The sequence below is a fragment of the Dissoconium aciculare genome, assembly GCF_010015565.1.
Source record: "Dissoconium aciculare CBS 342.82 unplaced genomic scaffold K489scaffold_8, whole genome shotgun sequence".
In the NCBI taxonomy this organism is placed as follows: Eukaryota; Fungi; Ascomycota; class Dothideomycetes; order Mycosphaerellales; family Dissoconiaceae; genus Dissoconium; species Dissoconium aciculare.
The window spans coordinates 841140-864144 of NW_022984958.1; the positions used below are offsets into that span (position 1 = coordinate 841140).

General features: G+C 51.1%; 10 protein-coding genes across 10 annotated transcripts; 5 read left to right on the plus strand and 5 right to left on the minus strand.

Moving 5' to 3' along the window:
- Positions 1-172: 172 nt before the first annotated feature.
- K489DRAFT_340920 (uncharacterized protein) lies at positions 173-824 on the minus strand (the record flags this gene model as incomplete). The annotated part of the gene is made up of 2 exons (XM_033602272.1): positions 719-824; positions 173-656 (listed from the first exon to the last, which is right to left on the minus strand). Coding segments are annotated over exons 1-2 (567 nt in total), but the record flags the coding sequence as incomplete, so codon positions are not given.
- Positions 825-1060: 236 nt separating this feature from the next.
- Positions 1061-4395, plus strand: K489DRAFT_402524 (vacuolar protein sorting-associated protein 11). Its single transcript, XM_033607051.1, has 3 exons — positions 1061-1154; positions 1208-1279; positions 1332-4395. The coding sequence occupies exons 1-3, from the start codon at positions 1140-1142 to the stop codon at positions 4185-4187; spliced, it is 2943 nt and encodes a 980-aa protein (XP_033458697.1). The 5' UTR covers positions 1061-1139; the 3' UTR covers positions 4188-4395.
- Positions 4396-5133: 738 nt separating this feature from the next.
- K489DRAFT_381649 (uncharacterized protein) lies at positions 5134-6061 on the plus strand. The gene has a single exon (XM_033605178.1). The coding sequence runs from the start codon at positions 5470-5472 to the stop codon at positions 5812-5814; it is 345 nt and encodes a 114-aa protein (XP_033458698.1). The 5' UTR covers positions 5134-5469; the 3' UTR covers positions 5815-6061.
- On the plus strand, positions 5746-6833 carry K489DRAFT_253360 (uncharacterized protein). Its single transcript, XM_033599978.1, has 2 exons — positions 5746-5782; positions 5831-6833. Exon 2 carries the CDS (start codon positions 6039-6041, stop codon positions 6624-6626), a length of 588 nt encoding a protein of 195 aa, XP_033458699.1. The 5' UTR covers positions 5746-5782; positions 5831-6038; the 3' UTR covers positions 6627-6833.
- A 74-nt stretch (positions 6834-6907) lies between these two features.
- K489DRAFT_340927 (Sec1-like protein) lies at positions 6908-9690 on the minus strand. Its single transcript, XM_033602273.1, has 7 exons — positions 9503-9690; positions 9407-9444; positions 9264-9351; positions 9057-9203; positions 8799-9001; positions 8116-8742; positions 6908-8063 (listed from the first exon to the last, which is right to left on the minus strand). The coding sequence occupies exons 1-7, from the start codon at positions 9534-9536 to the stop codon at positions 7041-7043; spliced, it is 2160 nt and encodes a 719-aa protein (XP_033458700.1). The 5' UTR covers positions 9537-9690; the 3' UTR covers positions 6908-7040.
- Positions 9691-9915: 225 nt separating this feature from the next.
- On the plus strand, positions 9916-12507 carry K489DRAFT_381651 (DEAD-domain-containing protein). Its single transcript, XM_033605179.1, has one exon. It carries the CDS (start codon positions 9972-9974, stop codon positions 12375-12377), a length of 2406 nt encoding a protein of 801 aa, XP_033458701.1. The 5' UTR covers positions 9916-9971; the 3' UTR covers positions 12378-12507.
- Positions 12313-13914, minus strand: K489DRAFT_426548 (WD40 repeat-like protein; the record flags this gene model as incomplete). Its single annotated transcript, XM_033608288.1, has 2 exons — positions 12313-13585; positions 13676-13914. 2 exons carry the CDS (start codon positions 13912-13914, stop codon positions 12502-12504), a joined length of 1323 nt encoding a protein of 440 aa, XP_033458702.1. The 3' UTR covers positions 12313-12501.
- Positions 13915-14762: 848 nt separating this feature from the next.
- Positions 14763-17321, minus strand: K489DRAFT_381653 (P-loop containing nucleoside triphosphate hydrolase protein). The gene has a single exon (XM_033605180.1). It carries the CDS (start codon positions 17272-17274, stop codon positions 14830-14832), a length of 2445 nt encoding a protein of 814 aa, XP_033458703.1. The 5' UTR covers positions 17275-17321; the 3' UTR covers positions 14763-14829.
- K489DRAFT_381654 (beta-lactamase/transpeptidase-like protein) lies at positions 17307-19731 on the minus strand. The gene is made up of 5 exons (XM_033605181.1): positions 19087-19731; positions 18885-19034; positions 18544-18808; positions 18267-18478; positions 17307-18206 (listed from the first exon to the last, which is right to left on the minus strand). The coding sequence occupies exons 1-5, from the start codon at positions 19625-19627 to the stop codon at positions 17602-17604; spliced, it is 1773 nt and encodes a 590-aa protein (XP_033458704.1). The 5' UTR covers positions 19628-19731; the 3' UTR covers positions 17307-17601.
- A 1752-nt stretch (positions 19732-21483) lies between these two features.
- Positions 21484-22843, plus strand: K489DRAFT_381657 (NAD(P)-binding protein). The gene is made up of 2 exons (XM_033605182.1): positions 21484-21641; positions 21779-22843. The coding sequence occupies exons 1-2, from the start codon at positions 21530-21532 to the stop codon at positions 22696-22698; spliced, it is 1032 nt and encodes a 343-aa protein (XP_033458705.1). The 5' UTR covers positions 21484-21529; the 3' UTR covers positions 22699-22843.
- Positions 22844-23005: the final 162 nt, after the last annotated feature.

The window sequence follows — 23005 nt, forward strand, 5'->3', positions numbered from 1 at the left end:
GGCGGTATGACTCCCTGGTTCATCATCTCCATCATCTGCGCGGGATCCGGCATCCCTGGCATTCCCGGCGGCATACCTGGCATGCCTCCTCCCGGTCCTGCCCCCGCACCTTGTGGCCCGCCTCCGCCGCCGAAGAAGGCCTTCATCTGTGCGTCTGCGTCTTTCTGCTGTGCGATTGTGCCGGCCATCGCCTGTTGTCGTACGCAGTACTGCGTCCACGTGTATTCGTCGAAGCCGTAGTTGAAGAAATCTGTCTGATCTGTGCCGGGCAGCCGCCACGGTTTGCTGTGCTCGGCGAGATCGGCGTCTATGTCGACCTCCATCAATGGCTTGCCGTTATCGCCGCCCCAGATCGGGTTCGCTTCGACATCGATGCTGCTCGTCCGTACTTCGGGAAAGTCTTTGCCTTCTTTTCCTCCGTGAGTTAAGACGCCTTTGGTCGCTGATGGCGCTGCTGATCGCTGTGATTCAACTTTGAGTGGTTGCGCGCTATTGCCTTGGCTGCGTTCAGAGGCATTTGTGGGCGTCCCTGTCGGTTGCGGGACATCTGGGGTGCCAGAGGCTGTGCGAACACCAGTTGGGCGAAGCAGATGTTTTGCGCCGGCTGGTGGGTTGGGCTTTGCGCCTTCGGGTTTTTCAAGTGTTATTTGAAATCCCTACACGGGGCAGAATATTAGTTTGGAGATACTGAAAGAAGTATACATCGGACCCTGCGTACATCGTCGCTGTCGTCGCTGTCGTCGTCATCATCATCATCGTCGTCATCGTCCTCATTCGCTTGACCATCATCGGTCACGTCCATTTGTTCGCCATTATCCTCCCCGTTGTTTTCCCGTTTGACGTTTGTGCTACTGTCATCTTCGTCGTGACCGGGGCCGTAAAAGTCATCGTCCTCTTCGTCCATGTTGATTTTGTGAATGGCGCAAATTAAGACTGAACGATGATAGCCCAATGCGGAGGGGGCTTAAGCTTCGTCTCGAGACGCGTGAACAGGAACGCGTAGCTGACCCTACAGCGCAGAAGTCGACGCCCGGGCTGCTTGCCGACATCATCAGCGACCCAGCCATCGGTCAAGCTCGAGTCGCTCACGACGTGCGATACGAATCATGAAATGATAATGGTAATGGCTACAAATTGAGATGGCATTGACATCGGTTCGTGTTTTGCGCTCACGCTTAATTTACGTACATACTGATCCATGCGCCAGTGGAAAAGCTTCCGGTTCTTCGATGTGTCGCAAGTTCGACTTCCAGAAGGTGAAGATGTAATATCTCTAGATGTAAGTGAAACGTTGATTGCGACACTGCCGACCTGATGTTTAACATAAACAGCAAAGCGCGATAGGTGGCATCTCTGCAGGCAGCAAGAATATCATAGTGGGCACCCCAAACGGTCATGTCCATCTGATAGACCAGACTTTCAAATCATCAAGATCCTGGAAGGCACATGATGCTGGATCGGTGACGCATGCCGTTCAATTAGTCGACACACCGTATCTTTTGACACTCGCGGAGACGCTCGAACATGAACCAGAACTGAAAGTCTGGACCCTGGACCAAAACGAGAAGAAGACTGGACAGCCCAGATGCTTATGCACGTTGGTCGTTCAGAATTGCCGGCGCAACTTTCCAGTCTCGGCATTCGCTGTGACGAGCGATCTGGCGCAATTAGCCGTGGGATTCGCTAACGGAACGGTCACTGTTGTGCGTGGTGACTTCATTCACGATCGAGGAACCAAGCAGCGGACTGTCTTTGAATCTGATGAGCCAATCACTGGACTAGAGTTCCGAGAAGCCAACACTACCTCTCTGTACATCGCGACGACTTCACGGCTGCTAGCTCTTTCGATATCAGGGAAGGCCCAAGGTACACCAGCGCGCACGTTGGACGAACATGGTTGTGCAGTTGGGTGCATGACCCAAGATCCGCAATCAAACGAAATCGTCGTCGCGCGTACCGACGCTATTTACACCTACGGGTTGCGAGGGAAGACCGCTTCTTTCGCCAAAGAGGGTGTCAAGAACATTGTCGGAGTTTGCAAAGATTACATTGTGATCGCGTCGCCTCCCGAGAGCAACTCTGTTCCTGCGACCTCTCTCCGAGCATTCGGTGGCATCAAAGCAGACCAAATCTTCAGATCAAGCAGTTTCACTGTGCTTCACACCGAATTGAAGTTTATCGCGCATACCGAACAGGTGCCGAGTCAGATTCACAAAGTCTTCAGCATTTGGGGCGACATCTTCCTCCTGACGGTAAATGGAAAGCTCTATCGTTACCATGAGAAGACTTTTCAGCAAAAGCTGGAGATTCTCTATGGGAGAAATGAGTACGTTCTAGCCATCATGATGGCCCAGCGGTACAAGATTGATGCCGCTCATCAGAATAATATCTTCCGCAAATACGGCGATTATCTCTACCAGCGTGGTGATTATGATACTGCCATGCAGCAATATCTCAGCGCAATCGACAATACCGAACCTTCACAGATCATTCGCAAATTTCTGGATCACCAGCGAATACGAAATCTCATTGAGTACTTGGAGGAGTTGCACGAACATCACAAAGCGACGTCCGATCATACAACACTACTCTTGAATTGCTATGCCAAACTCAAAGACATTGACAAGCTTGAGGACTTCATCAAGCAACCTGGCGAGCTTAAATTCGATCTCGACACGGCGATTCTGATGTGTCGGCAGGGCGGGTACTACGATCAAGCTGCCTTCCTCGCACGCCGGCACAATGAGCATGGTCTTGTCGTTGACATTCTCATCGAGGATCTCAAGAAGTACGCCGAAGCTCTCGCGTATATTGTGCGTTTGGAACCACTAGACACTTATCCCAATATCTCGAGATATGGGACAGTTCTCCTCGAGCATTGTCCTTCCGAAACAACGCAGCTCTTCATCGACTACTTCACTGGGAATTACACGCCCAAGAAAGATGCAGTCATTGTGAAGGACGTGCCAGTGGAGCAGCAAGCTGCCGGGTTCGGGTCCATAGCTACATCAGCAGCACAGAGTCTTGCTGCATTGATACCATTGCCCTACATGAGCACTGCATCCATGCTGCGACCACGCAGTAGTCAGCAGAACAAGGCGACGCAAATGGAGGTCGTGGAGAGTGCGTCCCTCGGCGAATTCATCGAGTATACTGTCCCAAAACCCCGCACAGCTTTTTCGGCCTTCGTTGATCATCCAGGCCAATTTATAGTTTTCCTCGAAGCATGCATTGCCAGTGATGGACTCAAGGCTGAGAACCGGACAGACCTTCACACGACCTTGTTCGAGATCTATCTTCACAAGGCGGGCTCGAGTGAAAGAGAAGAGAAGACCGAATGGGAAAGAAAAGCCAAAAAGCTTATCGAAGACAAGAATGTCGCGATTGATACGTCAAACGTACTTCTGTTATCGGATCTAGAGAAGTTTCGCGATGGCACTGTTCTTGTGAGCGAGAAGCATGGCCTCCATTTCGACATTTTCCGTTCATATACGGCCGCAAAGGACACTGCAGGTGCGATCAAAGCTTTGCGGAAGTACGGCCCAGAGGAGCCACAGCTCTACCCTGCAGCATTGGCCTATTTCACCAGCTCGCCCCAGATCCTCCAGGAAGCTGGTGGCGAGATTGACGCCGTGCTACAGCGGATCGATGAGGACGGTCTCATGGCACCTCTTCAAGTGATTCAAACTCTTTCTCTGAATTCTGTGGCTACAATGGGTCTAGTCAAGCGCTACCTCTCACAAACTGTATCGCGTGAACGCGCGGAGATCGCGTCTAACCGGCGCATGATCTCCGAGTATCGTGCCGACACCACTCAGAAACAAAAGGACAGCGAGGAACTCAACACAAAGCCGGTGTCGTTCACGGCCACCAGATGTTCGACGTGTGGCATGACGCTTGAACTGCCGACGGTGCATTTCCTTTGCAAGCATAGTTTCCACCAACGTTGTCTAAACATTCCCGAGGGTTGGGACGTCGGCAACGCTCCCGAGATCGAATGTCCGCTGTGTGCGCCGCAGAATCGCATCGTACGCCAGACCCATGAGGCTCAGGTTGAGAGTGCGGACAGACACGAGCTGTTCTTGGAAAGCTTGAAGCAGAGCGAACGCGATCGCTTTGGAGTCTTGGGAGAGTGGTTTGGTCGTGGCGTCATGAGTGCCGGCGGGGTGCAGAATCGAGGTGTCTAATGGCGGCATCTCTAAGCAAAGAGACTTGTCCCTGCATTTAGTTGTAAATCTCGCTCCCGCGTAATTATACGTTCTAGTCCTATGGCTTCGTGTATCGAAGAATTGATTATCAAACGCCGCGAAGTGATAACAAATCTTGATTCGAGGCTTTAACTAGACAGTGCATTGTGGTGAACAAGCACCGTGATTTATCTGGGTCGAATACAAGAGCTCCGTGTTTGTAGATGCTAGTCTTTTCGGTCACCCATCATCGATCTCACACCGAAGTCCTGCGGAACCAGGCTGACCGCAATCGCCGATTCTAATGTTCCAGCCCATCACATCCGGGCCAGCCCTGGGTGAGAAAGTCATCATTGGCCACGCGATTCGGGGTGTTGATATCCTGCCAAAGTGTACCAAGAATAGACTCTGGCAGCTCACGTCCATGCGGGCAAGTCGTGTACACTCCCTCTCGATTTGAACGCTCTCGCCGCCAGGTCGGGAATTTGGACCATCTACCTGACACGTCGAAGTAGGGCAAAAAATGACAAGTTTTTGACCATAGCTCACACATTCTAGATTCAATACACGACACTGCAATTGATTCACAAACATGGATGTCCTGTTGAGACAATCAGATCGAAATAAGGCTACCGGATAGTAGTGTAAACGTTTCCTGGTCTGCTCAATCCCCGTTCGAATCTTTTCAAGTAAGGAAGCCGGTATTGGCAGACGTGTTTATTCATCAACGAGGGTGGAGTCTGCAACCAAATTTGCCCTACAGCGACGACGTGCCAGGATGCTGCTAGTGCTTATGACGATCAGCGCCACAACGCCTTTTGCACGGAGCAAACTGGCCGCTGACAGCCGCGGTCGATATCACGGGGTCGCCGAGACACCTATCATCAGGCGAACCGTCGCCTTTAAGGAGGCCCATCAGGCCCCGCCTCCTTTCCAATCAGTACACGGGCCTGATGCTTGACGGATCACTCTTCAATGTGCTCTTCGAGGGCTGTGTTTCCCCCCACACGATGTCTAATCTTGGAGGTACATGTCGGTTTAGATAAATTCTGATAAATCTCCCCATGTATCCCAACACCGAAACACCGTTCCCATAATCGATTCGATCAATATCTCCATCATTACCTTGACACATCTGCTAGTTTCCCCTGATTCATAACACCAGACGGCGCGGAAAGATCACGACCAAACGAGAGGCCAGAAAGGCATACGCTCCTTTCTTAAACCAAGGCTTTTACTGAGTACAATTGGTGTCGTCCCCCCAAGAATCTCCTCTGTCACCATGGCCGCTCCTAGCCCTCGACGACCAATCGTTGGCTCCGTCGCAGGCTTCGTGTCGTCGACCAACATTGACCGCCGGACCTGCCAGCGCGTTGTACCAATGAAGGTCCTATGCCTGGGACTCTCACGTACAGGGACGGCATCCTTGCGACAGGCGTTGCTTGATTTGCACTATGAGGACGTGTATCACTTCGCTTCCGTGCTCCAGGAAAACCCTCGGGATGCCGAGATGTGGATCGATGCCATACGGGCCAAATTTCATGGTGAAGGCAAAACGTTCGGACGCAAGGAATGGGATCAATTGCTGGGCCATTGTATGGTACGTGGTTTCCTCAGCGGTTCTTAAGTTCTTGACTCCGCAGTCTGCTAGCAATTTTGCAATTTTCGGCACTGCTTGGCCGTCCATTCTCATGACCAGAAAAAGAGCACTGATCAGCTGAAACGATTCTTGACCAGGCCGTAACAGACTCTCCATGTGTTTTCTTCGACAAAGAGCTTCTGGAAGCATACCCCGACGCCAAGGTGATCTTAACAGTGCGGGACTCACCCCAACAATGGGTCGACAGCCAGATGAACACGATCGTGCAATATGCCCTTAGCGTCGTGAACCCCCCTGCCCCCAAGGGCCTGTCAATAGTGTACAATTGGTTCCAGCCTGCGACGCGACCCGTCGATCGACTTATGCAGACGATGGTGGCCGAAGCGGAGATCTACAAGACGCTGCTAGCCGATGCGCAAAAGGGGACTACGCAGGACTCCGAGGCGTTCTATCAGGCGCACATCGAAAAGATTCGTCGACTGGTGCCGGCCGATAATTTACTGATCATGAATGTCAAGGAAGGCTGTAAGTTGTTGCCGAATGTCTCGCCCAGCAGATTTGTGCATATTGTTTCAATTCTCGCAGATTTGCTGACCCAAATATCCTCTGAAGGGGACCCACTCTGCAAGTTTCTCGGCCATGAGCAGCCTGCTTGGCCCTTCCCGCGCGTCAACAGCACCGAGGAATTCATGCAAAATGCTATCGAAGTGGGCGCGATGATGAAGCATGTCACGAATGCGCGGATCCTCAAGGCGCTCGTAGCAGTCACGGCGGTTTCGGTGGTTGGTATAGCGTGGTGGGTGCGCTCCACACGCGGGATTGGTACCCAACTATGGTAATTTTGCCTTGATGAATGAATTGCTCCGTGCTGAGCAGTTCTTATCATCAATGCGCTGGGGAATCAGGCAGCTTTATGGCGGTATTCAATGCGGAATACTCTGCCGGTTTCGTTCCAGATGGTACGCGCCGTGTTGGTTGTCGCAATTTGATGCCCAGACTTAGAGGGCCAAGGGGTGTCTCGTCGAATAGAGCAACGGACTGGATGAGTGCCGAGAAACATGCCGATCTGATTTCTACATTAAATAATCTCGGGTTTGCTTCAATCAGCAGGATATGTATTAGTCACAGTAACAAATGCTTTTCTTTATTGAACGTGCTGTCGATCAATCCGTTTTAGCAGTATATGCAGCGCAACGCAGACAAACGAAAGCGTCAGCAAGTCATCAAAGCAACATGAAATATGGTAAATTCTGCTAGGATTTGCTCTTTCCAAAGCCAAGCAGCCCCTTCCTCTTCTTCTCTTTCTCGGCAGCTGGTTCTTTTGACAATTTTGCAGAACTGTTTGCTGACGGCCCTGCACTGTTGATATTCATCTGGTTCATAGCTTGGGTTGGGAGCGCATGGTGGGGTCTTGCCGGAGCCTGCTGTTGTGATGGTGGAGCAACAGGTTTGGGCTGTGGATCCGGCTCAAACAAATGCTTTGGAGCCACAGGTTTAGGCAAATCCGCGGGGATGTTTAAGCGGCGTCGATCAGTGGAGAGATCGGCCAGTTGTCGAATGAACAAAAGTGGTGTAAGCATGTGCGACGAGACGAGGTAGATCTCCCGCTGTTGCTGCTGTTGGTATCCAGCTGAAGAGGGACCCGAAGACCCGCGGCCGACTACAGAGCACGCGCGGGACTCGGAATAGGTAGCCCCACCTGCCATGAAAACAATAACTCTTTGGCGAGTCTCCGAGGCAGAGTTTGAGTTCGCGGCACGGTTATTACGAGCCCAAGTAGGTTTCGCAGTTGTTCGGAGGGAAGCCGCAGCGGCGGCGGGGTTTGCTGCCATTGTCGGATCGTCGCCAATGTCAAGCGGCGGTTTCGTGTAGGGAAATAGCGTTGCGTCGAGGGTGTTGTTGCCGTGGGCTTCAAGCAGATTTTGGAGGACGGTCTCGTAACGACTGAGACTGTACTCATCTTGTAAATTGGCGGGCACTGGCTTCCTCGGAAATAGTAGACCAGGTGCAGGACGGGGGTCTTTCAAGCCTCGCGTTGTTCGGGCACCCAACAAATCCATGTTTCGAATGACTTCGCCATCTTGAGCTGGCAATTGCGCATGTTGGAGAAGTTTTTGTGTGTCAGCTGGTAGTAGTCCGTCTTTGAAAATAAGATATAGCATAAGCACACGTAGTCGATCCGTCGGTCGGACACCGTCGTCGTCAAGCATGCGCACGATTTGATCTGCAAGGCCCTTCGGCTTCTTGTATTCTTCGTCAAGCCCAGTGGCAAGTATCTTCGCAATTGTCAGCGACAAGGGTGTCTGAGATACTAAAAGCGCTTCTTACCTGCTCTATCGAAGCCAGATCCGCGAGCTTGTATTTTTGAAAACGGTTCATACTCTCTTGTGCCATGCTGAGATGCAGGGCATATGCCTCCTTTAGCTCCTGAAATTGAGGTAAACCAGCCAGCATATCCTTAATCGCGTTCAAGCTCGCTGCATCCCCAGATTTAGTAAAATTGGGATTATCGCGAATGAATTTCTGAAAGTCAGACATCAACTTTTCAATGGTGTCTTTCATGTGCCGATGCCGATTCTCAATCCAGATCTTGTCCTTCTCAGTGATCTCAACGTCCTTCTCTTCAGCATCAGGCTGACCCTCGTTGACCAGAGTACGGTACGTTACTTTGTCCCCTTCTTTTATTGGGAGTAGATCATGCGCCATGGCCTGGTAGGTGAATTCATGGAGCAGTGGTGCAGACAAGTCCATCGATCGATCCACGATATAAAGCGCCCCACGCGGTCGTGATGTTCTTGGCGGGAAGTCATCATGGAATTTGGCGTACAAATCCAGCTCATCTTGAACAAATTTGGCCAAATGCGAACATAGTATCTGTGCCTCGTGTGTGGCGGCTCTGGGTCGATAGTACCGAATGACGGGATATTCACCCAGTGAAACACAGACTCCCACAATCTAGCACATATTAGTCAAATGAAATCAGAAAGCTTGTGTGTGACCTTCTCGTATACCTTTTGAGCAATATCTTCCAGATGCTGACGGATCAGCGATGAGCATGCTGGGTGGAACAACGTCGGGAAACTCCAAGGGTCACGGAACGTGATAAGATGGGACTCGCGCGGGTAGAACTCTACGTTCAGCACCTTAAAGAGTCTGATTTGGCTCCGTGCCGTTTGTGACTTGTCGATGCGATCTCTGAGTGTCGGGTGAAGTACTGATTCCAATCTTAGAATTTTGCCCAATACCATCAATGCTCGATCAGCACTCACACGATGTCCATACTAGATATGCGCTGCGATACTTTCTCTTATCCAAATCTGCCATGACACAGTCCACGATGTGGGGGTGTGGTGTGAGCAGGTATATGGCATCGACATCTCGATTATTTGTTCGTCGATCCGTGATCTGTTCGATATCTAGAGTAAGTCAGGCGAAGCTGGGGACCGCGAAAGCACACAGGAGAGGGCGCGTCGTACTCGTGATGTTCTCATTCAAGATCGCATCTTGTTCTAACACATTGTCGATCAGGCGTTTGCTATCGTGGTCGAGGACAAGGACCTTCCACTACACTGGCGCATTAGATTCTGCCGAACAATCTTCCACCGAGTCGTCAACGTACGTCGCCGCGGGTAATTTGACTGATTGTGCTGAGAATGACTAGGATGGTTTGTTAAGATACAGTCATATGACAAGCACTCGGATGTTGAACGCTGACTCTCTCGTTGTGCCTCGATGATAGAGACAGCCATCCCCGCGAATGCCTCGGCCAATGTCGTAACGTCAGGCCTGATGATTGTATACACGCACTGTCACGCGATGCGGTGGTGGTTGGGTGATCGGGCGTGGTCGCTGATAGTATGCGCAATATGCTGCGGTGTCGAGAAATCGGCGGAGTGATCGAACGATAACTTTGTTCACCTGGGCAGTTCAATGTCACAAAACCAGAATGCGGGACAACTTGACAGCAGCCGCCGCAACAGAATGACGATGAGCGGAGTGGCTTGTGACACGCTCCCTGATTTAACTGTGGCTGAGAGCCGTGTGGCTGATGTCATCAACTTCAGCAAGCTGAACTAACGCTGATTAGGCTTTTGCGACTCGAAATTTATTTGGCGATATAATCGTGCAATCTGCCTCCGACACATTCCGATCAAGTACTGCATGAAGCAGTGTATACAGACAAAATGGGTGATGATGGAATGCTTTTGAATTTTCAACTGCCATCGGATGCTTTTACTACTCCGAAAGCTGCGTTCAAGGGAGGAAGTTGGAAAGATCGGTTGACCGCAAGAAAATCCGCAGAATGGGGACGGCAAAAGGCCCTCGACAGGGCTGCTGGAGTGACGACTCAGAAACCCAGATCAAACAGCAATCATGAATCTTCTGAACATGGACCTCCACCCAAGAGAGCCAGAGTTGGTGTTCCAAACGTTTCGAGCAAGCATAAACCAGGGGATTTCGTCTCGTCGCTCTTTACTTCAAATCCCACGTCAACGGCCGTCAAAAATATCGAAGAACCGGTTGCAGACGAAAATGATGTCGTGGAACCCTCGAACGCCCCACTGAATGACGAACTCGCGAACTTCACTTCATTGGGACTCTCTACGCCGCTGGCAAGCCATTTGTTGCGAAAGTTGAATATCAAAGCTCCCACGGCGATTCAGTCACAAGCCATCAAGCAACTATGCCATGCTGACACGGACGCATTCATTCAAGCACAAACCGGTTCTGGAAAGACTTTAGCATATCTACTACCGATTGTCGAGCGTATCAGTACCATCTCCAGGACGATGAAGGAGTCCGGAGAGGATTTCACGCGAAATAGTGGCCTGTTTGCCATAGTTTTGGCTCCTACTCGCGAATTGAGCAAACAGATTAGCACTGTTTTGGAAGGCGTTTTGTCATCATGTCATTGGATCGTCGAGGGCACAGTGATTGGTGGTGAGAAGAAAAAGTCCGAGAAGGCGCGACTCAGGAAGGGCGTGAACATCCTGGTGGCTACACCAGGTCGCTTGGCGGATCATCTGAACACTACTGAAGTCCTGGACGTCAGTCTCGTGCGATGGCTGGTGCTTGATGAAGGAGATCGTCTGATGGAACTCGGTTTCGAGCAAGACATCCAGAAGATTGTCAGCGTCCTCAATCTCCGAGCCAGAAAGGTTCAAGAGAAGCAGATTCCAGGATTACCAGAGCGGAGGACTACAGTGTTGTGTTCCGCAACAATCAAGTCGGGCGTGGAACAGTTGCTAAGTATCTCTCTCAAGGATCCGGTATCCATTGCAGTTGATCCAACAGAAGTTGCAGAGGGCACTGCGGAGAGTGAAATCGCTGCCACCACGTTTTCGGCCCCTGCGCAGCTCAAGCAAAGCTATGCCCTGGTCCCGCCGAAGCAGCGTCTAGTCACGCTGATAGCCCTGTTGAAGCAAACGTTCAAACGCAAGGGCAGCGTCATGAAAACTATTGTCTTCATCAGTTGTGCCGACAGCGTCGATTTTCACTTCGAGCTGCTTTCTCGCGGTAACAAAGCAAAACAAATCGAGCCAAAGGAAAGCACCGCAGAATCTCTGGAAGCCCGAAATCCGGTAAACAAGAAAGACAATCCTAAGAAGCGCTCATTCCCTTCTTCAAAGATTCCGCAAGGCACCACCATTCCAGACACACTCACATCCTCCCCCTCCACCTTACTTACGTCGTCTGCAAACCCACCAACACAGGTATTCCGTCTTCACGGCTCTCTTCCACAGGCTACTCGAACCAGTACTCTCGCCGCCTTTGCCCAGAGCACTTCACCATCCGTCTTACTCTGTACTGACGTTGCCTCTCGTGGTCTGGATCTCCCTAACATCGATTTCGTCATTGAGTATGACCCGCCGTTCTCGAAAGATGAGCATCTCCATCGTATTGGTCGAACAGCACGTGCAGGCCGGGATGGTCGCGCGTTGATCTTTCTCATGCCTGGTTGTGAGGAAGGCTATGTGGACATACTCAAAGAAGTCGGCGCCAACCTCACGCGTCATGACGCCGACGAACTGCTACGAAAAGGATTTTCCACGTCCTCATCATCAGATACGCTCAGTGCAAGCGAAAAGCGGGCTTGGGAAGATGCTGCCACGGAGTTACAGTTGAACCTTGAGCGCAGCGTGCTTGGGGAAGACGCCGCGTCGCGAAGTGAAAAGAATAGCTTTGCCTCAAACCCTGCGCAAGCTCTCCTTCTCGAGCAGGCTCGGCGAGCCTACCAGAGCCACATCCGTGCCTATGCAACCCACGTCGCCACCGAGCGCCATATTTTCGATATGAAATCGCTTCATCTTGGACATTTAGCCAAAGCGTTCGCATTGCGGGACCGACCTGGCGTGATCCGGGTTCCCGGTCTAAGGCCAGGCGAAGGTGGAAATAAGAAGGATGGTAAGAAAAGTGCGAGACGAATGGTGGCTGGCGGCACGAGGAAGCCTTCGGCAGGTACTGGCAGTGGTGTCCGACCAGGTGGTGATGATGTCGAAGGCGGGGAGACCGATGTTCGGGAAGCGAAGCGGAAGATGTTCGCGAGAGTCAAGGCCATGGGTGGAGCGTCCGAATTCAATTTGGGCTAAGCCTGTTTGTTGGACATGACCGAAAATCTGGACGAAGATAGATGTCTGCGTGTCCTTAAGATCCGAATTGCATTGCAAGCCGGTGATAATTATCCTCAATCTGCCGTATAAGACTTGTCGTCCCCTAGAATATGTCCCATAGTGAGACCTTCCCGTCCTTGCTACCCACCGCCAACCAATGTGCATTTCTCGCCGCTGCGTCCCTCCGCTCCGCCACAGACAAGATCACACCATCGTCTACTTGTCCTTGAGATTCCAAAGATGTACTTTTATTGGTTGAGTCTTCCTCACTTTGCACGTGCGCAAATCCAACTGCGTAACAGCCCTCTTGGTGCCACCTCAACACTGCCACTTCTCGCACTTTACCAACCTCGCCAGCAAGCGCACCGTCCGAAGCTGATTCTCCTGCTACATAGACCCTCGCTCGACCGTCCCAACCCGCTGTTGCGAAAATCTTCCCGTCTGAACGCATCGCAAGAGATTGTTGTCCTGCATGGCGAGTCTGTAGTGAGTCCGTCTGCACCTGACTGTAAGCAGATGAAGATGGCGGAACTTGAGAAGTACCCGCCGCAGTGAAACGATGCCGGACAATCAGTGCATCCGCCGAGGACGTATAGAAGACTGTCCCCTCGGGATCGAAACAGAGGGAAAGTATAGGCTGAGTATGCGAGTGGTGAATATAAATCAGATGAAATGTTGCCTGGGACTGATGGCGGAGATTTGCTGTACTAGACACAGGAGATTGCTTCCACAGACCTATATGGCCGCTTTCGTAGCCTGCGGCAACGTAAATCGTCTTCGAAGATGATGAGGGAGACGGCAAGGTTGAGGTCCGGCTTGTTAGAGCTAATGCCATAACCATGCCTGTATTTGTTCCTTTGGGGGTTGGAATGGTAGTGAAGCGAGAGCAGTCTGGAAGACGCGTGATGTTGATGTGGCCATCCTCAAGGCCAGGTGTGGCGATCAGTATACGTTCGAGATAGATTGAAGGACTCTCACTTGTCTGTTGATCGGCACCAGGAAGGGACTCGAAATCAGTGCACGTTGCGAAAGAGCAGAAGTTCAGCGCGTTGACATCTAGTGTATACAACAACCAGGGTTGCTTGCGCTCGGTCGTGAGATCTTCAATCGGAAGAATGGTCGAAAATTGGGACTCGTCTTCTCCTACACGGAGTTGCCAGACATATATTTTGTTATCTCGACCGTGTCTGTGTTAAAGAGCACACGGGTTAACATGATCGCTTGTTCTTGCACGTTGATACACACTCGAGGAGCATGTCGACTTATATAAGACCTACGTGATGATTTTATCTTGCGCCCATGCCGCAAAACCCAGGATCGAATGATTGTGTGCTCGCCAGACCACGACGGCGCGCTTGCTCGTCGTGTGCCATAGAATCACCCAGCCGTCCGCATCGCCCGTCAGAAGGCGTGAGTTGTCATGAAGAAACAGCACAGCATGGATTTGAGCGGTATGTCCGCGCAGGATGTATGATGGGCGAGCTGGTGCATGTATCACGTTCGTCTTTGTGGCCATGTTTGGGGCCTTTTTGAATCTTCAAGTCGATTATGCTCAAGGTCGGTTTTGCAATTGCATATTGGTCTCCTCGATGATGTACTGTATATTGGCTCGGATTGTGGAGGTCAACAATGTAAATGATGAACCTGGCTGCCACCTTTTATGAGACTTGTCGGCATCATAGTTCTCGTTTTTGGTAGTGCAATTTGTTCGGATAGCAGCGTATTCACCATACGTCGGTTCATGCTTTTCATGAAGCTTGATAAAAAAATCCCGGAAGCTACGAAGGCGCACGAGCTGGAAAGTCGAGCCAAATTCATCACTCCAACTGTTCAGTTTCGAGGATCCCGAGGTCTCTATGAAACCCGCGTCTACATCAAATCTACAGCCATCGTATATGTATGGAAGCTCCAGCAGTGATTGACAATCTTTCCCATGATAAAGCCTAACGCCTTCGATCACTCCGTCTGGAGGATACAGCATGGCTCATACGTGCCCCAATCTCCACAATACCAGTGGACCACTAGAATTTTAGTCTACCAAAGACGACGAGCGAGTCCTCTCTTCGCAATGGATATTTCGTGCCGGTCAACGCTGGAAACCTAGTGGCAGACTGCAGTAGTTCTTGATAAACCTCCGGGGATTCAGATAGGCACAGTCCGGCATATGGTCTTATCATACATCATCTATCTGAAAATGACAGGACTGCAATCGCTGTGTGATAAGCGAAACAAGGCATTTGCTGGGCAACAGGGCTGAACCCATCGCGTCCAACATAGGATGCAACGGTACGGCATACGAATGTGAGAAGAGAGAGTGGCAAGATAGAAGGGTGGAATAAATACGTTGAAAATTGAAATGAAAATGTGGTATGGTATGGTACGAACTCATCATTATTCATCAGAAAATATGACGCGGCGATCTTATAAAGCCTTAAACCGAACCAGAAGAGACACGCGGTTGAGCTGTCTCATCTGCATCCTCTGATTTAGGAGAAGTTTTGACAATCTTCTCCGCCAGATCCTCCTCAGCCAGTCCAAGTGGCTCGTTCCCGCCCGTGGCATCGCTTGCGGACACGATTTGCGAATTTTCTATGCCAGCATCGCTGTCGATCTCGGTAGCAGAGCCCTCAAATGACGGCTCTGGACCAACAAGATCCTCCACCTCCGCGGCCCGCATCGCCGCCTCGATTGCTTCGGCCTCCGCGACCGCTCGGGCGCGTTCGTTCTTCTTAGCCAAGCGCTTCGCCTCATCGATCTTGATCTTGCTCAGCACGCGCTCAATACGGCCTTCGACCAGCTCCTTGGCATGAATGGCCATTGGTCTACCTAAAAAAACTCCCGAGAAACGATAGCCCAGCCAAAGATATGCAACGAGACCCTTGTGGAGACGTTCGAGGTCCCTGAGATACTCTCGGCCGTCGGTGTGGTCGGGCGCTTCCAACACTTCAAGCGGCATCTCCTCGATATCTGCAGGCGTGACAGCACGCTGGCTGCCTGCCACGCGGGCGAGCGCGGGGAGGAGTTCTTTCCACAGATGAACGTCGGTCTTGGAGGCGGGCACAGAGCACATTGTGAGCCTCTCGACGACACTTAGTCCTTCCACAGGCTCGATTAGATCGGCAATCCACAAGACGTCTTTGAGTTCACAGAGGTGAAATCGACGGTGCATTTGTGACAGCTCGTGTAGTCGGGTCATCATGTAGGAGAACGGAGTGCGAGGAGGGAAGTAAGAAGCGAAACGCTCCACAATGTGCGAGGGTGGAAGAATGCCGGCACTAACGATAGGGAGCGGTTCACTTGCCATATTTTTCTTGATGATCGGATAGTCCACAGCGTCGAGGGTGGTAACAATACCAACGGACTCATCTTTGCGGACAGGTAAGGCGATTTTCGTGGGCGTTTCAACATCCAGGTTGGATGTTTCGGCCACGGCTTTACCTTCTGTGAGGGATGCGGCAGCAGACTCGGCTTGTGCATGGACTGTGGCTGGGTCCACCGGAGTTTCATTGACCTGTATCGATGTTCGGAAACGACCGGCTCGACCTCCGATCTGTCTCGTATCGGCGACAGACAATGTCCGTAGCGTGCGGCCGTTGAACTTCGCGGACGACTCAAAAATTACACGCTTGATGGCGAGATTAAGACCCATACCGATAGCATCACTTGCGACCAAGAAGTCAAAGTTGTTATCAGGCTCGTTGAAGAGTCGTGCTTGTTGCGCCCGTGTTTCCGGCGGTAGAGACCCGTATACGATGGCGACATTCTTTCTTGTGGCTTTCTCGATCTGCTTCTTCAGCGCGTGAATCCCCATGACAGAGAAGCTGACGATACAGTCACCTTTCCGCAGCTTCGTGAGATCGCCGTTGAGCGACTCGGGGGCCATTTCCAGGCCACTGAGACGCTTGTAACGATTCACCACCAATTCATCACCGATTAATGCGCAGATCTCCTCAATCATAGGGACTGTGCGCTCTTCTCCGCAAAGATGGACTTCCTCCGCCCGAACCCCCAAGAATGCTTGTGTCCACGCCCAGCCTCTATCCTCGTGGCCGATCATCTGAATCTCATCGATGACAGCCACATCCACCAAGCGTTGGGTTGGGAACATCTCCACTGTGCACGAGATGAGATTGAAGTCAGACATCTTGTCAGTCGATTCGGCCCCCTCATCAGGCGGCTTCCGCTTCTCTTCCCCAGTGAGAAGTAAACATTTCTTCCCTTTCGCGTTCATTCTAGAGTACACTTCGTGTGCGAGCAAACGGAGTGGGCCGGCATAGACTCCACTCTCGGCTTGCTCCAATCTCTGCAACGCCTGGTACGTTTTGCCCGAATTGGTCGGGCCGACATGCAAAAAGACTTTTCTAGTCATCGTACGGGTCCTCGGGTACCATTCTGATGGGAAACGCAAGTCTGCGACCTTTTTTTGATTCGCCACGTCTGCTTCCGAGAATTGTCCATCGAACAAATGGTTATAGAAAGCTCTGCGAATGTATGTCTCCATATTGTCCATCTTATTGTGCTTATAGGCTTCTGCCAAGTCTCTTGAAAGGTTTCCCTTGCCTCCGTGACGCACAGATTGGTCGATGCTCATCTTGAAGTTGTTCCATATTTGCGAAAAGCTCTGAGTCGCTGCCTTCTGGCGCACAAAGTCCGCACCATCCATTTCCGACCTGACCTTCTGCATCGCAATCCTGAGCACATCTTGAAATCTACCGCGCGGGCCACCCGAGTGTTTCGTGATGGTGAATTTAGGTGACGTCCGATGACGGATTTGTTGCAACTGCACGATCTTATGCCGCAAAGCGCATCGGTTGCAGCTTTGCACATTCGCCCTGCGACCCAGCAGGCCGGCCGGTATGAGGCGAGTTATTTCCATACTTTTGCAGAGAGCTGGGCTAAAATTAAATGGTTCATTGATAAAACTCGAGGAATGATACTAGGTAATTATTATACAGAGGGGCGATCATCATGGCACACAAATTGCGGTATTGCCTAATTTGGCATTGCGGCATCCCCGACGCGACGCACTTCGGCAGAGCCATTCACCAAGCATTAAAACAAAACCGTTGATCTGAGGCGCTCATATTATGTTTTGTTGCGTGCAGTCCTAAAACTGGCTCAAACAAGAGCAGCATCGAACCTGGAATGGATAGAGTCGGTAATCACGCTGACGAGTATGAATTGGGGACCGCGACCCAAAAGCTCAGGTCGCTCGATAGAATGTTTTCCTCAACGCCAGGTGACGGAACGACAAAGCCTTGCCCTGTGCATTGACGTTGAACACCAGCTCCGTCACATCGACGCCTCCGTACATGTAGTTGGATTGCGCCTCATATTCCCGGCAGAGCGAGTACAAGTCCGTGAAGCTTCCGTTTGCCACAATATTCGCCGCCGGCTCTATGAAGGGTAATTCCGTGCCCGTGAAGCCTACCTTGCCAGAAGATGTAGGATAGAGCTCATTGGGAAGGAGACGCACGTCGCTAGTCGTCTTTCCATCTTTAGTAAAGAACAAGTCAAACAAATTGGTACCGTTGACAATCCATGATTGCAACTTGAGCCCAGGTAAATCGTCGGTAGTCAGTGTCAAGGAAGAGTTGGTGCCATCATGAGTAACATAACGAGCGGCAAAGTTGCGTGTCGCTTGTTGTTTGGCAATCTGTGCAACTGCTGGCAGAATTACTGAGGCGACAATGCCGGCACCATCGACCTTAACTCGAATACCATCAGTAGCCGGATCGATGGCGGTCATGACACTGATGCCAACGTTGTAGTCGGGAATAATAGCAAAGGAAGTATGGTAGACGCCGACTAGATGAATGTTAAAAGTTTAATCAACAGCCACGTAGTTACAGAAAACTGTCCACTTACCATCACCGCCCTTCGAAAAAATGGCGACCGAGTGGTCATCAACCTTGACACGGAAAATCTCCCAAGCAAGACCAACACCTTGTGAAAAGTCTTCAAGGAAGCTGGTAGGCTTGAGCCAGCGCCTCGTGAGTGAAGGAGAGATGAGCGAGTTGCGGAGCATGGACCTGCCGATCTTGGCCATATCTTCCGATGAGGCGAAGTTGCTAGCAGCTCTGAGAAGAAAATACGCTGGTCAGTCTTGATACCAGCGTCTCTGTCTCGATCAGCTTTGACTTACGCTCCATAAGCACCATACTGAGGAACCCAGCCTGTTACACTTTCGTTGACAGGGATGACGCCTTTGCAAGATTCAAACGGAGCGTCGAACTTCGCATTCGATAATCCCAATCGGCGGACTAATTGATCATCGAAAATTTGCGACATAGTCTTATTGGCAGCTTTCTCAAGGAAAACCCCTAGTAAAGCGTACCCGATGTTGGAGTAAATAGGCGTGTACCCGTTCGCGAAGATTGGTTGCAATTGCCGGGCATTTTGAATGAATTCTTTTCGAGAGAGATGTCAACTCATAAATCCATCGTCGTAAGTCGTGATCCAGTAGGGGTGCGGAGCCATACTGACCTTCACTGCTACAAGCTACAAAATCGTTGCCTTCCTTGAAGCCGCAGGACGGAACATCGAATTTTGGAATTGGCGGAAATACGCCCAGTGTTGCATTTAACAGTGACGCGGTATCGGCTGCCGGGTTAGGTATGGAGAAATCGTACGCAACTATAGTGTCATGAGTACTAAAATTCCAGTCTGTGCTCACGGGAAAACTCACAGTCGTTCGGAATACCGGCGAGATAACTGGCCAAGTCTGTGACAGTAATGTCTCGCCAATTGGGATGGATGACATCAAGATCACCCAGAGACGAGTTGGCGTGGGCCAAGAGCTGCGGAATGAAGTGGGAGACGGGCGTGTGGAGGTGTTTACCCCCGAGTTGGATCAGAAAGAGGTACACCGACATCAGTTTGGAGACACTCCCAATGCGGTACACAGAGTCAGCCGTGACATTGCGCACGCCGGCCTTGCTATGTAGAACGGTTGGGTCGGTTCGATGATATTCGTAAGCAAAGGAATCCTCCGATGCACTAAAGACAGTTATAGAGAAGCTTGTTGTATTCCAGTTTGGGCCGTCACCATGCACGAGCTGGTTTATTTGCGATGTCAGATTCTTGGCAGCAGCAAGCAGAAGAGGCTCGGTGGAGATGTTGGTCGGAGCAGGCCATTGCTTGCCCAGAATGGGACATGTGAAGCCCTTTTGCGCGCTCACTGTGGTGACCAAAAGAAGGCACGATGCAATAAGTCGTGGTAGTGGCATGTTGACGGACGTGAAGTCGATTCTCGGTTTGGAAAGCTGCGCTTCGAAATGGGATAGGATCGCTGTCGTCCTGGAGAGTAATGCCAGGCCAATGTCTCCAAAATGCAATCATAGATTCAATGCTTATGTATATATATGCGTTCTATCTCGGGAGGCAGAGCCGGGGAGGAGTTGGACTGACGATACCACGCCTTGCTTCTGATGTCATACGGGTCATGTCTGATGAATGGAGCGCACACGAACAGGATCAATCTTGTATGGTATGCAACAACAAATCATTACTGAAATCGGAAACATCGTCCGAGGCCCTCATGTGTGATTACGTATAAGACCGGCGATGTAAGATTCGACCAGGTCGGAGCCATCTGTAACTGCACCATGTTGGCACCTCGACATCACACAGCATTTCATGTGATGTAATGGGGCCACAATCGAGGAGCGATGGCCGTGCTTGCCGTGAGCTTGGGAAAGCTTGATCGTCTGGCGAGACAGCTCATACATCTTGGAACCTAAATTTGGATGGATGCCCAGGGTGCGCAATGTGGAGGGTGCAGGTGTTGGGCTTGTGCATTGATGGACGTGTGCATGTTCGCATATCGAGAAGTGAATAGGAAAGATACGTAGGTGTATCCCTGTGATCCATTGACTCGGGGCGGCCTTAATTTTAGGGCTGACCGTGAAATAGCTCCCAAACTGGATTAGCAGGGCTATTCACACACTGCATCCAGAAACACTAGAGAGTCCAACAATATTTTAGCCATGTGTTTAATTTTTACAGCCGAGCTACCTACACACCACTGCAAACGCCGCGACGAAGGATCCACCTGAGTATAACCGACTTCGACGATCAGCTTAGGCAACTGCGATTCTCGCATCATTGACCCATAGCGCGTTCTTCCGACATGACAACGTGGACATCGCGAGTGGTTCACTCGTGCCAGACCATGTGTCCGAGATATCGCATGGTGATGGGAGAGTTAACGCCAGCTGCCGGCCTATATACGCGTATACATGATGCCTCTCGAGGTCTGTAGTTCAGATGTGTTATCAACAATCCCGTAGACACCTCAGGTGTTCTTGGAGGTCGATGATGATACTGTAACTTTAATTACCTCATCCATCAAGCTTCATTCCGAGCGCGTTTGGACCGGAATTTCGGGCAGTTTGAATAAAATCCTAACAAAATCTTCATCACCATCACGCGAAAATACGACACGCTCGCCTCGCCATGATAAGCTTCCACAGGCGACCATCCGGATGAAGGAATTCGAACATTTCTCTCTCTTTATATTCTCGACTGTATGCCAGGTGTACTACGGAAGTTGCCCGGCACCCCCGGATACAGTTGCCCATTTCTCGGGCGGAAGCTTTGACGTCATAATTTACACCAACATGCTGACCTTTGAAGCAGCTTGCACGTGATGGATGTCTCAGCAGATGGACTGGACCGGCGCTCCTCAAACGCTCCTCCGAACATCATCCGAATTAATGATCTGCATATGATTACCTCCGTATCCATCTAATTAGGAGGAGGCTCGCTCCATTGCCGCCCCGCAAATCATCCGCAGCGGATGTTGCGGATCTATCGGAGTCTTCTCCGCTGTGTAGGCTGTGCGTACATTTGCAAGCTTTTTGGTGGCAGAGATGGCATCGGTGGTAAAGCTATTCTCCGCAATGATGACGAAGGTGAGTGCACAACTCTGAGCGCTACCTACCTAGGTAGGTAGCTATGTTTTAGTTTGCCACGGTAAATATGGCATCATTGGATCTGCTCAAACATACCTAGGTAACGAACAATTGGGTAATCGCAGTGTACTACCTATATATATATGAAAAACGATCTCGTCGCTCTAACTAGGTCAGTTCGATTGACCATACACGAATCCAAACAAGCCCATCACCATGTCTCAGACGATGAAATCCTGGTTTGTGGCCGGCAAGAGCGGCTTCGATTCTCTCGAGTTCAAAGATGTTGCCGTGCCGGAGCTCGGTGACAAAGACGTTCTGGTGAAATGTGAGTGTGCGCATCAAGACAGCAACATGGACTAGAGGAGAGAGACAAACTGTGAACACAGCCATCAGCCATTAGCCATTTCTCCTGAACGCTTGTTCGCCGCTTCGAGTCACTCTAACATGGAATAACCATTATAGTTCACGCCTCCTCCCTCAACTACCGCGACCTCATCATTCCACAGGGAAAGTACTCCTTCGGCGTTGCAGACAATGTCGTCCCTGCCTCGGATGGAGCCGGGACCGTGGAGCGCGTTGGCAAAAACGTGAGCCGGTTCAAGCAAGGCGACAAGGTTGTCGTCCTCTTCAACCAAGGCCATCTCGCAGGATCTCTCGACGCTAACTCCATCAAGACCGGCCTCGGTGGCACTGTCGATGGTTGTCTTCGAGAATACGGTGCATTCGACGAAAATGGCCTCGTAGCCATGCCCAAGAACGTAGATTTTCGACAAGCAGCGACTCTGACTTGCGCCGGTCTGACCGCATGGAATGCATTGTACGGTCTCAAGCCCTTGCTGCCCGGGGAATATGTCTTGACTCAGGGTACCGGCGGTGTTTCCATTTTCGCAGTCCAGTTCGCCAAGGCCGCCGGCGCGAAGGTGATTGCGACGACGTCGTCTGAGGCCAAGGCTCAGCGCTTGAAGGAGTTGGGGGCGGACCACGTGCTCAACTATCGCGAGGACGCGAACTGGGGCGAGACGGCGAAGAAGATCACAGGCGGCGGTGGCGTCCATCACGTCCTCGAGGTGGGCGGGCCGAACACGATGACCCAGAGCTTGAAGGCGATCGCGCGCGACGGCATCATCACCATCATCGGATTCCTGGGAGGCGTCAGGGGGGAGAAACAACCTACATTCTTGGAGTGTTTGAACACTGGTAGCATTGTGCGGGGAGTGTTGGTTGGATCGCGCCTGCAATTCGAGGAGATGAATCGGGCCATCGAGGCAAACAACATCTTGCCTGTTGTTGACGAGAAGGTTTTCAAGTTGGCGGAGGCCAAGGAAGCCTACCAGTACATGTGGGATCAGAAGCACTTTGGCAAATTAACCATTGATATCTGAGTTCTTCGTGGACCATTGGCTTCATAGCTAGCTCCGTAAGAGAGTCGCGAACCGATCAAATGTACACCACCATTGCGGAAAATTATCAATGAAAGACTCGCTGGTAACATCTCGTGAATACGTCGTGTGAAATTGCAATGTTTTCGCGGCAACGCCAGCTCGATAGCTGGCATATAGATCCTTCCGGAATTCTCAAACAGTCCAGATCTTTAGAGTGTTGTCGAGTGGTGATAGACAATCGACAGAGTCTCGGTCGAGCTCATCTACATCTGGTTCTTGGAGGGCGGAGGAATCGAAAGGCTTCGGT

What these genes read in the sequence shown, in the direction of transcription:
- K489DRAFT_402524 (XM_033607051.1), top strand. An exon ending in AAGATGTAATATCTCTAGAT is followed by an intron (nt 1,280 to 1,331) that starts GTAAGTGAAACG and finishes TAACATAAACAG; the next exon opens with CAAAGCGCGATAGGTGGCAT.
- K489DRAFT_381649 (XM_033605178.1), top strand. Translation starts at nt 5,470, where the DNA reads ATGGCCGCTCCTAGCCCTCGACGACCAATCGTTGGCTCCGTCGCAGGC.
- K489DRAFT_253360 (XM_033599978.1), top strand. Translation starts at nt 6,039, where the DNA reads ATGAACACGATCGTGCAATATGCCCTTAGCGTCGTGAACCCCCCTGCC.
- K489DRAFT_340927 (XM_033602273.1), bottom strand. Translation starts at nt 9,536, where the DNA reads ATGGCTGTCTCTATCATCGAGGCACAACGAGAGA. An exon ending in GTCAAATTACCCGCGGCGAC is followed by an intron (nt 9,352 to 9,406) that starts GTACGTTGACGA and finishes GCGCCAGTGTAG; the next exon opens with TGGAAGGTCCTTGTCCTCGA. An exon ending in TGGAAGATATTGCTCAAAAG is followed by an intron (nt 8,743 to 8,798) that starts GTATACGAGAAG and finishes AATATGTGCTAG; the next exon opens with ATTGTGGGAGTCTGTGTTTC.
- K489DRAFT_381651 (XM_033605179.1), top strand. Translation starts at nt 9,972, where the DNA reads ATGGGTGATGATGGAATGCTTTTGAATTTTCAACTGCCATCGGATGCT.
- K489DRAFT_381653 (XM_033605180.1), bottom strand. Translation starts at nt 17,274, where the DNA reads ATGGAAATAACTCGCCTCATACCGGCCGGCCTGCTGGGTCGCAGGGCG.
- K489DRAFT_381654 (XM_033605181.1), bottom strand. Translation starts at nt 19,627, where the DNA reads ATGCCACTACCACGACTTATTGCATCGTGCCTTCTTTTGGTCACCACA. An exon ending in CAGTATGGTGCTTATGGAGC is followed by an intron (nt 18,479 to 18,543) that starts GTAAGTCAAAGC and finishes TTTTCTTCTCAG; the next exon opens with AGCTGCTAGCAACTTCGCCT. An exon ending in TTTTTCGAAGGGCGGTGATG is followed by an intron (nt 18,207 to 18,266) that starts GTAAGTGGACAG and finishes ACATTCATCTAG; the next exon opens with TCGGCGTCTACCATACTTCC.
- K489DRAFT_381657 (XM_033605182.1), top strand. Translation starts at nt 21,530, where the DNA reads ATGTCTCAGACGATGAAATCCTGGTTTGTGGCCGGCAAGAGCGGCTTC. An exon ending in CAAAGACGTTCTGGTGAAAT is followed by an intron (nt 21,642 to 21,778) that starts GTGAGTGTGCGC and finishes TAACCATTATAG; the next exon opens with TTCACGCCTCCTCCCTCAAC.